The following is a 12,963-nucleotide window of genomic DNA, read 5'->3' on the forward strand; positions in this document are numbered from 1 at the left end:
TTCTGAGATGAAGACTAGTAATTTAAAAAAATTATCATCTATTGTATTTTAAGGTAGAAAGTATAAAACTAATGGTTTCATTTTTTAAGTAGGTAACTTGATTGTATTTGATATTCATAAAGTTCATCACATAGAATAGGGGTTCATAAAGTTCATCACATAGAATAGGGGTTGGTAAATTGAGGCTCATGAGCTAATAAAAATGGGTTTTATATTTTTAAAGGAGTATGAAAAACAAAACAAAAGCAAAGAACAAGTCACAGAGAAAGGCCCACAAGGCATGAAATACTTATTACCTGGATCTTTACAGAGAAAGTTTGCTGACCCCTGATATAAAATACTAAATATATTAAAACATTTAAACAACACATAACTTCATTATAATCGGAAACATTCGCAAAATACTCTTACATTAATTGTCATAAGGTGCTGGTAGCGGATGGAGCCCATATTCTTTAGCATATGGCCCTCATCAAAAATCGCATAATTAAGTTTCAGCCGTCGAAACAGACTACGATCATCAGAACTGCTGATTGCACAATTATACCTGTCACGAAAAAAAAAATTCTCTAAGGTTATACATTTAAAAGCCTGGACCATAGTGAGACTTTGTTTTCTAAAATTACTTTTATTTATACATTTCTAGTAGCCAGTATCTGAAAGATACCACTGGACATAGTTGGTGTTCAAATAAATACTGACCCACTTGTATACAATAACTATTTATGTACATGTAACCAAGTTATAAAAGCTGCAATATGTAGGTAAAGGAAAATTTTAATGTTATAATTAGACAACTTCTATAGAACTAAGAAGAAACCAATTTGGGCAAAATTTGTATGTTATCTGCAACTGCTACACACTTTGGGAACTGTTACACACTTTGGGAACTGTTACATTTTCAGAACAAAAGCAGGGGGAAAAAAAGAACGTAAAATGAAAACATTTGTTAAGAACATAATAATAGTACTATATTAAACTAGTAGAGTACATCCAAGAAAAAATAGTTAATAGTAGCTAGCAGTACTGGACTATATATAAAAATGGAGTCCATTTTATGTAGGAAAGATGAATTTTGGATTCATCTTTTAATTATGGCCTCCTATAGAAGTCAGTTGATGGAAATAGTAACTAAATACTGATAGTTAATATGAACTTGACATAACCTATATTTAAAAGTGCAACATGACAGCATTAAGTTCTTTGTTAGATATTTATGCTAAACGGTTATGCCAAGTAATGACTAACTTATTCAAAGTTCTATTTTCCATCCTTCTATTTTAATTCAATTTTTTCATTTAGAGTGAGATTCTAATGTATTTAATACTTAATTATTAACATTTATAAGTTACAAATATTACAAATGATTTTGGTGGCATTTCTTCAATTAATCACTTGACGTTTAACTGAAACAATTCTATAAAACTATGCTTTCAATCCCGTGGACAAAACCTTTCTATAACCAGTATCAGTCACCTGTTGTACTAGTAAAAAACTGAAACATGCCTGAATACTCAACATAAGTCATTCCATTACTTTTGTTGCATGGTCCTTAGCCTGTACTTTCTTTCCTGTTACTATTAACATATTTTAAATATATTTTTTTAAATATAGGGTTACACAATATCTCCCCCACAATATTTTTTTCTCAATACTTACGTGGTCACAATTACATTATATTCTTCATATTTACTATGGATGTTATATCTAATCTGTTTACGTTCTTCTTGAGAGCCTGTAATTTAAAAAAAACACACACATGTTGATTTATTTAATGTATTTTGCGGTATGTTAGGATTTTAAATAAATTTCCAATTAAAGCAAAATGACATTCTTACCATAGTAACAGAGCACCTTTAAAGTGGGGCACCATAAATTAACTTCTCTTAACCAGTTATCTAGGTAACAAGAGAGGTATTACTTGCATCTGCTAAATAGGTTAGGTGTATACAGTGAAATGAGTTCTATCCAGAAATTTTTCTTTTGCAAAATAATACAAGATCTTTAAAAAACAAAGACCCTTCACAATTTTACTCCTGATGTTTGAAATAATTTTGAGATATAAAACAAAAGGCAGAAGACCAATCATTATATTTATAGGATGATTAAATTCCTATTTAAAGAGGTTTTTTTGGATTATGTTCATACGTACATTCACTTGTTCTAGTCCACATCCAATCAATTAAGTACTTTCAGTGGGGATTAACTGTATACTTTCTGATTCAATAAATGTTTAATTATAAATTTAAAAGCACTTGTTTCTCTTAAATTAGGTACTCATTAAAACAATTTTTTTAATTACAACAATTTTTTAAAAGTATTACAAAAACAAATGATCTGATCGATGGTCCTTGAGGCATAATAATTTAAAAGCTGAATAACTGACTTGTATTTGAGATATTTTCTTTTAAAAGATGTCCAGTACAATCAAATACACATACATACACAAAGGGGGGGAAAGTATAAGGGAACCACAGAATCAATATTCACCTCCACAAACTAAGAAATCACACATAAACAGTTTTTCTTCTCCCTGTGTAAAACACTAAACAGTCAAGTACGGTTGTTCACAGTATTACAAACCTATAGTTGACGCTGGAACAACGATCAAATGAGGACCTTTATTACCCTCCTGATAGAGGTATGCCAGGAATGCAATGGCTTGAATAGTTTTTCCTAGGCCCTAAAATTGAATGTTTAAAAGACAATACATGAAATTTTAAAACAAACAAAAAATACTAGAAAACAAAAAAGGAAAAATAGTATTTCTGGTTTTATTTTTGATTCCCTAAAATGCAACCCTAGGAGAATTCTATCATGTTCTTAGTTCTCAGTGACAGATAAAACAGATCATAATCTCCAAATGATACTATAACTTGGTTTAATGAGTTAAACTATATATCCTACATACTATACTATACTAGTTATACATACTAGTTATATACTGTAACTTAGTTTAATGAGCAGGATGTATCCTAACTTCTAGTTAAAATGGGACACATAATATGGAAGAGCTTTGCAATGTATACAAAGGACATAATCTTGGTCACTGTTTTATATAAAACAAATATTTTATACATACTGGATAGATTAAGAACCATGTTCCAATGACTAATTGGATTTGAATATATACCTATCCTATTATCCACCAAATTTCACTTCTCAGAGTATATTCAAGAGATATAAGAACATATGTCCATGAAGAGACTTGAGTAAAAATGTTGACAGTAGTTTTATCTACTGTCAGTAGCTAGCCAAATACTGGAAATAATTTAAATCTTCAACAGGAGAATGGATAAATTAAGTTGTAGCCTGTTTATACTAGGGACTACCGCATGTCAATAAAACACCAAACTACTGATACATGTAAGAACACAGATGAAACTCAGTAACTTTATCATGCACCAAATGAACCAGAAACAAACAGTATATACTATATGGCTCTATTAATATAAAGTTCAAAATTAAAAAAAAAATCTATAGTTATAGGTATCCAAAGAGTGGTAGTGGCAATGACTGAAAAGGAGCATGAGGGAATGTTCTGGGATGACAAAAATGTTGATCTGGAGAGGGTGGTCACACAGGTGCACACATATGTAAAAAATCACCAAGCTAACATTTTTGCATTTACTACAAGTAAATTATACATCAACGAAGGGCTTTTTTTCTGTCTTGTTCTTTTGTTTTTAAAGGGTATTGGGGAGGAACCAAATATTACCAACTGTTAAGAACTGAACTGCCCTCACTACCCAATTCATGTGTTGAAGCTCTATCCCACAATGTGACTATATTTGGAGACAGGGCCTTTAAGAAGGTAATTAAGGTTAAATGAGATTACAAGGATGGGGATCCAATCCCCATCTTAAGAGAAAAAGACATCAGGGATGTGTGTGCACAGAGAGAAAGACATGTGATACATGGGGAGGAGGTGGCCGTCTGCAAATGAAGGAGAGAGGCCTTGGGAGAAACCAAACCGGCCAACCCCTTGTTCTCAGACTTCCAGGCTCCACAGCTATGCGAAATAAATTTCTGTTGTTTAAGTCACCCAGTCTTTGGTCTTTCATTATGCGAGTCCTAGTAGACCAAGCAAGACACTAACTTATAGTGCTTTACAGGTCACAAAGAGTTTTATATATTATACTTCATTTGGTGAGGATTAGTCCATGAAAGGCAAAGTTGGGGCCCCAAACCCAGATATGAATCTCAAGTCCAGCTTTCTACAACTGTAATATTCTGTATCTAATTCTAAACTATTTTGAAATTCTGCACATATTTAGCTATTAGATAAATAGCATCTCTGTTATGATAATAGTATGATGTATGTGTGGGAGTAGTCTTAAATACAAAACACTACTGGAAGCTAACTACAGAATAAAGATCACTATGTAATTTTTATTTTAATAATGTAATATACAATGTAATGTATGTGTATTTAATAAACATTTTCTCCACTAAACAGGACTTATTTTTAATAAACTTTTAAAAGAGGAAGGATTATTAGGTTAGATGAAAGGTCAGTGTCTATGTGACAATACCTGAACTAGGTTGTAACGAATTTCCTAAGCTTAGTGTCAAGCAAATGTGATTTGGGAAAAAACACAAACTCGGAGACATCTAACAAAAGTAAAATGGCTGAACTGACGCTGCTAATAATTGTGTAGATTTATTTACATCTATCTGTAAAATTTGCTGATCAATGTGTAGATTTATGTTATCTATAAAATTTAAAAGTAGCTGTAACTACAGAAAACACATATAACAAAATCTCATATATACATATGTATATATGTATATGTACATACGCAAACATCTGCAGAAGAAAATAATCTGAAAAGATACACATCAAATAATACTTATTTCAAAGTGGTAGGAATATAAGTGATCTTGATTTTTTTGTACTTTTATATAGTCTAATTTTTTAAAACACATATATTTATGAATTTGATAATCAGAAAGAAAACAAGTCCATTTTCATTTTGGGGTGCAATGAGGAGGCTAGAGCTAAGAGAAGTAATAAAATTAAAAGGAGTGATTGGGGTATTAAAATACTAAAGTAAGAGCTGTAAACTGCTCTATTTTTTAAATAAGAGCAAGAACACCTTTTAATGACAAATCCTAGAAACAGAGTACTACTTACCATTTCATCTGCCAAAATGCCATTAAGTCCATGTTTATGTACCAATGCCAGCCAATTCAAACCAACCTTCTGATAGGGCTTGAGTGATAAACTGGTAAAGAGAGTTATCAAATATTATGGATTTGCACTTCTATTAGTTTTCTTTACTAGTTTTCGGACTTGAAGGTTAAGTTTACAGTGTACACAAAACCTGAAATACCTATGTCTAGTCTTACCTTTTACCTTATGTTATACAAGCTATTTATACTTAGTTAAGAAAATCAGCCCAAAACACAATACATTTTTTTTCAATTTTCTCAAATTTTATTTTGTATTGATTTATTTTTTCTGGGTATAAGAATTATAAAAAAACATTTCCATATTCAGTCATAATGTAATGCCACCAAATTAATTCCATAAATGATTAAATTATTATATTAATATGACATATTACTAACCAAATATTTATACTAGAAAATGGTATTGTATGATTTGAATTTTACCACCTTAAGGAACTTCAAATATTAGGACAACAACACAAGCTTAATTTGCCTTTGCAGGGATGACTAAATGAATGTCAATCACCTCTAGTATCAGTGGAATGTGTAATTCTAGAAGGCGTACATATGTGTATATATGTGTTTCAACTACGTACAAATGAAAACTTGCTAGACATTAATGAGCATTAGTGAGTAGAAAGTAGCAAGCCAGTGTCAAAATCTCATTTAATCTGTAAACACATAATTTGGAAATAACTTGTCTAGAAGGTAACATGGAAGGTTAATCGATGAAAACAGTATTTTTTTTCCCCTAAAAGTTCAAGTGGTTAAAAAGTAGTAACAGTTATTACCAAACACATATATATATAGACAGACACAAATGTCATTTTCAAGCACCGCCTCACTTAATCTTTTAATATCCTGTAAAGATCGCTTATTACCATTATTTTAAACAGATGAAAATTTTGCCTGAGGCTAAGTAGGTTGCATAGCTACAAAGTGTTTTCTGGAAGGCTAAGATTTAAATAACGAAGTCTATTTCATTTGGAAATTTAGTCTCATACTCCCTACATAAACATATAGCCCATATTAAGATGGAAAGCTAGTGGCGAGGATGCAGAGAAAGGGGAACCCTCCCTATGCTGTTGGTGGGAATGCAAGCTGGTGCACCCACTCTGGAAAACAGCATGGTGCTTCCTCAAAAATTTGAAAATAGAGCTACCCTATGACCCAGCAATTGCGCTGCTGGGTATTTACCCTGAAGATACAAACGTAGTGATCTGAAGGGGTATGTGCACCCGAATGTTTATAACTGCCATGTCCACAATAGCCAAACTATGGAAAGAACCTAGATGTCCAACAACAGATGAATGGATAAAGAAGATGTGGTATATATATACAATGGAATACTATGCAGCCATCAAAAAAAGAAATCTTGCCATTTGAGATGATGTGAATGGAACTAGAGGGTATTATGCTTAGGGAAATAAGTCAATCGGAGAAAGACAACTATCATATGATCTCCCTGATATGAGGAAGTTGAGAAGTAACGTGGGGGGTTTGGGGGATGAGAAAAGAATAAATGAAACAAGATGGGATCGGGAGGGAGACAAACCATAAGAGACACTTAATCTCACAAAACAAATTAAGGGTTGCCGGGGGTGGGGGTAGTAGGGAGACGGTGGTTGGGTTATGGATATTGGGGAGGGTATGTGCTATGGTGAGTACTGTGAAGTTTGTAAACCTGGTGATTCACAGACCTGTACCCCTGGGGCTAGTAATACATTATATGTTAATTAAAAAAAAAAAAAAAGAAGTGAAGGGAAAAAAAATAAAACAACATGAAAGGAGAAAAAAAAAGATGGAAAGCTAGGATAAGGCCATGTGTGCTCATTCTCCAGCTTTGATCTTGTCCCCTTAATTTCTTATTACACACATCCTATCTGCACATAGGGACAGGGTCTGGACGTAACTATGGTATAAGAAAACAGTTAAAGGGCCAAATTTTAAAATCAATATATCTTAATTAGAACAGAGGTGAAAGAGCTGGGGTATAAAGATTTCCAGCTTAAATCAGAATCTATGCTTCAACTGATGAGGTAGGCAACCTACACATTTCTCATTTAAAAAAAAAAAAAAATAGAGGCGCCTGGGTGGCTCAGTGGGTTAAGTCTCTGCCTTCGGCTCAGGTTAGGTCAGGATCTCAGAGTCCTGGGATAGAGTCCTGCATTGGGCGCTCTGCTCAGCAGGGAGCCGGCTTCCCCCTCTGTCTGCCTCTCTGCCTGCCTCTCTGCCTACTTGTGATCTCTGTCAAATAAATAAATAAATAAAATCTTTTTAAAAAAATCAGCAGTATTGAAGTCTTTGTAGTTCATTTTTAAAAATGTCTTTGCCTTCTTGGCCAATATAATTTCTACTACCACTATGAAAGTAATTTACCAGATCCAAGTGAATCTACTACAATAATGGTGAAAGGAAATGCTAATACTGGAATACTTACTATTATAGACCAGACACAATGCTATGGGCTTGACATGCATTATTTCTTCATTTAGTCTACATTATCAAGCAAGTAGGACTATTATCCCCATTTTACAGATGAGACTGTGGAACTCAGACAAGGTAAGTAATTTGTCCAACGTCACATAACTATCCAAATCCATGTCTGCAGTGGCAGAGACAGTATCCAATCCAACTCTGATCCAGAGCTCATCCCTTAAACAGCAAAACATGAAAAGTTCTCTATCTCTCTGACCCACCCACACTCTATGGTCAAAACTGAGTTATTATTTTTGAGTCCTTCTCAAGGCCTTATTCATCCCACACACACAAATTCCCATTTCATGAAAAGGATAAAACCTGCTAAGGTAGGCACAGCACACCATTTACTAATGCATCAAGGTCCAGTATGCTATCCCGACATCAATCTTTCACAAGCAGCCAAGACATATTGAAAAGCTAGTATAACTGTTAATATATCCTTCAGTACGCATACAATTTTAAAAAGTGATGAAGGAATTTTGAGAAGCATGTACTATACAGAATTTTTCAACTAAATAAAACTGTTTCATTCATAATCACAAAACAGCTCTGGTGGCTGTTCTTGATCAGGACACTAAATAACTTTGCTATATTATAATTTAAAAAAAACACAAGTATTTATGTGTGTATGTGCTTGTTTACATCTATATACGTATATATATTTGCGTGTGTACGTGCTATCTACTGGATTTATCTAAGCTACAAGTAACTTTTTGTTGCTTAGTATCCCAACATGGTGCTGTCCATCAACAGATCCTTTCTTCAGAATGCAAAAGATCAATGAAAACGCAATTTTGACAAAGATGTTGAAATCCAATTCACTTGTTGTAACAAATTTTTAAAACAGGGCAGTTGTATTCTTTCTCTAGCAGGGTCTAATATTTAGATGTTGTACAGACATACCTTTCATTTATTCAATTTATTTTGACATTCTATAGTTTTCAAAAGTTTTTCATGACTACATATGAACCCCAACCACCAGTTTACAGGTAAGAATGTAATCTGTTCAGGGTTACCCAAATGGCAAGAAGGCCCAGGCCTTCTGAATTAGTTAAGTGCTCTCCTCTCATTAACAGACTATAAATACCTTTAAACTGAAGGTTTTCTTACCACTTACTAAGGAAAAAAATGATTTTTTTGATTTTAAGTTTTCTGAGATCATGAAAGAAAATGAGGCATGTTATTTTGAAGGTACTTGTTTTGTTAGGAGAAAAAAAAAGTCCTTTCAGACAGTTATAATTTCTTTTCAGAGTGAAAATTAAAGTGGGTTTAAATCTCCTGCCATAGAAACTAGCATCAAAATTATTTTGAAAGGTGAGACAGCCTGAAATGGAAACAACACGAATCCATACAATATGCTAACTTTGAGTTTAAAATGCAGAAACAGTCTAGGGAGACTTGTTGCAAGTAGTTATATGAAACAAGTTTAGGGATACCAGCTGACCAAAAGTTGTATATCCCGTAAGTCTAACATAGTTGCTGAAAATACTACCACAATATTAGTTTGTACTAACAATACTATAACAACATTAGTTTATACTAACAGTAGTATCCAAACTACTGAATTATTTTCATCATAGTACTTTGAGTTAGTCAAATCGCATTTGCAGTATTGATGTGCAATCACATCACTGTCAAACGGCTTCACAGCAACTATTTACAACAGGACAAAAAACCATCCCGTCAAGTTGAGGACAGACAAAATCAGAAAAACCTCAAGTAGATTTAGCCCAGAAAAGACAGGACACATATAATTAAATATACTTTATAATGAACATCTGAGAAATCTTTTCAGTTAAGACAATTTAAACCCAATAAATTTTAGATAAAAAGCTAAAGTTTGAGAGATGGCTACATTAATGGTAAGAAAAGCGAGAAATACTGATTTTTTTTTTTTTTCCCTTTTCCCTCGCTATACTATATTTTAACTTTAGGCATCTTTAGTTTTGACATTTTAAAATAAAAATGATGAATGTTAATGGTTTTGAGATTGATAAGAGACATTTTATTTTCCTCTGCAAAAACTTTATTAAGGATGTTGGTATGTCTGTATGTCCTTAACCACTAACAGGAATTTTTTTTCTGTTATAATTCATATAAATTTGTAATAAGAAAATGAACAGTTAACATAATTTTGCTAGAAAGAATTGGTTCTGTTAAGAAAAGCAGGATAGCTTAGTCATCAGGATAGTTCAACATTTTCCTCTGTGCTAATAAATCCTTTCCCAAGGCAAGGCAACTACTTTGCATATCTCTAAGTTAAGCAGCAACGATGCTTGGCCAGTATACCAAGTGTAACAGCTTGTAACTCTTACCTTGGCTAAAAATAAAAACCAAGACAACAAATTTCACCCCCTAAAAGTGCATTTAAATAAACTCTAAGTAAACTATCACACAGGTGATTAGAAGTTATATTTTGGACTAGAGCACTTTGAAAAAAAGAGCTATTTTTCTTATTATATATTTCATCAAAAAATTCCTCAGCCTAATGGAAAGGATAATTTATTACCTGATCATACTATTTACAAGTAACAGGACTTTGTGGATGTGGGTTTAAGAGAGAAATTTTTTAAGTGATGCAATAAAGCACTTGATTTTTTAAAATCCAAATTATTATAAAGTAGACTCAACTGGGTAAGTCTTGCAGAGTGAAGAACTCCCCATATCCAATGCTGTAGAACAAGAAGGAGCAGCTCCAACTACACTTTTAGGAGATGAATTTGCTGACATGGCCATAGTTCTTTCTATGCAACAGAGAAAAGAGCTTCTTTGTGGGAACTGCATGACGTTTCCCTACACCATCCCATAGCACCCTAGAAGGGCACAGAAAAGATTGTAGCTTACTATTAAAGGCCAGTAACCATACCTTGACTTTTAATTAACCAATGATCAGCAAATATGCTTGATCATTAACTAGAAAAATGCTAAAAGTAGTAAATAAAATCACCAGCTAAGATAATTAATTTTAATGAGGCCCTAGTGCTGATCTTATTAAATACCTATTAGAAATATTCTGAACAGATGTAGCTCATTTTTAACGTTGCATAACACTATACAGCATGGATATACCATAATTCATTCTAACTATTCTGACTTTAGGAAACTGGATTGTTTCCAAGTTTTTATAACTTTAAGTATCACCACAATAAACAATTTTACACATTTCTTAAGAAAAGGTATTCTAAATAGTTCTGAGTCCCCAAACCACTTAAAAATAAACTTTTAAAGGAAGTTCAAAACAATCTTCCCATCCCAATATCCCAACACCATGCAAAATGGGGGTGTTCACAATTATAAAATGCCATTTTCATTATGTACTGGCTGTTGTAGGAGTTTATTATTAAAAATAATTTGGTGTCTATTTTTTGTAAGGATTCTGACAAGACATTTTACTGACAGTAGCAGTTTTGGGAAATACACTTTTTAAAATTTTTCCTTATGTAAACTATTTAATAAGTGTCCTTTTCATTTTTAATGTGTTTCTACTCCGAAAATAGATTTAAGAATATGGGCTCTTTAAAGCATTTAAAACATTAAATCACAGATACAGGATATTTCATTCATTTCATCTTACTTATGACTAAAAAGAAATTGAGCTAAGACAAATTTTTTTTCATTGATGCAATTTAAACTGCTGACTTTCTGAAGCACTGTACAGTGTAAAGGGGTAGCTAAAACCAGCTTTTCCATTTTTATGATTATATATGAGATTATCTGTCATCAGACAAGGAAAACACAGTTATATAAGATCACAACATTTGCTCCCTCTAATTTATAATGATAAAAGGGAGTAAAATACCCTTGGCAGGGTGGGGGTTATTGGTAAAAAAAAATTCCTGTATCACTTCTGTGTCATTATAGGAAACCCTGGGGTTCCCTTCTAACATTAGTTCTCATTAAGACTTCCACATTTAAGTTCCCTAGGCACAAATAGAAATAAGTTCACAATTTTTATATGGCTAAGATAAAGTAAGAAATAGGTAAGTACAATAAATATTACCTCTGGTTCAGAATGGAGGGTTGCTCTATGTTCCATCCACCTCCATTTCCAGTGAGCATGGTAACTTGTTTTGTCAATTTATTTGAAATGTCTTCACATTTGTTCATAAGTCTTATAACTACATCCCTTTCTTGGATCAGTGTCTTACAATGCCATATCAAATCTTCTGACAAGCCATTAGTTTTGGACATCTTTGTGAACTATGACATAAGAAGAAAAATAATAGTTCAGATCTAGTAAATAAAAATCTAGTATCAATTTTTTTGAGGGGAAAAATTTAATTATACTTTTACTAATGACCTTAAATCAAGTGCTAAGAGAACCTGTTTCTTCATGTCTACACTTGAATTTCCATGTTTCTCTTGATAAATCCAATTCCCCGTATTGAAATAAAACATATCTTTCTCACCAAAATGCACAATCTCAATCTCAAGCTAGTTATTTTGCCCCTAGTAGCTGTTCTCTTATCGGAGATACTCTCAAATGATCATTAATGTCTTCTATGAAGTTTTATTTTCAAAATCTCAGATTCACCTTTATCACCAAAGGAATGGCACCAAATATAGTAATTGTATACCTGAAATCTTGCTCCATTTTCATCACTTCCCATGACTATGACATATTACTATATGATTAATTTTTTGAAACATAAAAGACCATGCCTTGAGTTTTCAAACCCTCAATTATTATTTGCCACTTAAATTTTGCTCTTAAACTAAGACCATTATTTGGAAAGATATTGCATGAATCAAAAGTTAACTACGACCAATTAAATAACTTGATAAAAGTTTTATAAAAAGTCAATTTCAATACACTTGTATAAATGGTTTTTTTGTGAAAGCTCAGAGAATTTTTTTCAAAAATGTATCTGTATTTAAGACACTGAGGAGCAACTGGATGGCTCAGTTGGTTGAGTGTCCGACTCTTGGTTTTGGCTTGGGTCACGATCTTGGGGTCTTGGGATCGAGCCCCACTGTCAGGTCCATGCTCAGCATAGAGGCTGCTTGAGATTCCTTCTCTCCCTCTGCCTCTGTTCCTTCCCCCTACTCTTGTGCACTCTCTAAAATAAAAAACCTTTAAAAAAAAGACACTGAAGGGGCGCCTGGGTGACTCAGTCATTAAGCATCTGCTTTCGGCTCGGGTCATGATCCCAGGGTCCTGGGATTGAGCCCCACATCGGGCTTCCTGCTTGGCAGGGAGCCTGTTTCTCCCTCTCCCACTGCTTCTGTTCCCTCTCTGTCTCTGTCAAGTAAATAAAATAAAATAAAAAAAGACATGAATTCTTACTCATATAAAAGCTATAAAAG

The 12,963-nt window shown here is 33.1% G+C and overlaps 1 protein-coding gene across 8 annotated transcripts in view; it reads right to left on the minus strand.

Annotated features, from left to right (window-relative positions):
- SMARCAD1 (SWI/SNF-related, matrix-associated actin-dependent regulator of chromatin, subfamily a, containing DEAD/H box 1) overlaps positions 1 to 12,963 on the minus strand; it is a 74,718-nt gene that overhangs the window by 13,763 nt on the left and 47,992 nt on the right. For all 8 annotated transcript variants that reach the window (XM_032861511.1, XM_032861530.1, XM_032861521.1 and 5 more), the window contains 6 exons: positions 11,657 to 11,856; positions 5,138 to 5,228; positions 2,584 to 2,683; positions 1,839 to 1,898; positions 1,660 to 1,735; positions 412 to 547 (listed from right to left, as the gene is read on the minus strand). In XM_032861511.1, coding sequence (XP_032717402.1) covers positions 412 to 547; positions 1,660 to 1,735; positions 1,839 to 1,898; positions 2,584 to 2,683; positions 5,138 to 5,228; positions 11,657 to 11,856 — 663 coding nt within the window. The remainder of the gene's footprint in view (positions 1 to 411; positions 548 to 1,659; positions 1,736 to 1,838; positions 1,899 to 2,583; positions 2,684 to 5,137; positions 5,229 to 11,656; positions 11,857 to 12,963) is intronic.

This window comes from Lontra canadensis, unplaced genomic scaffold (assembly GCF_010015895.1).
Source record: "Lontra canadensis isolate GAN:19392208 unplaced genomic scaffold, GSC_riverotter_1.0 scaffold1, whole genome shotgun sequence".
Taxonomy (NCBI): Eukaryota; Metazoa; Chordata; class Mammalia; order Carnivora; family Mustelidae; genus Lontra; species Lontra canadensis.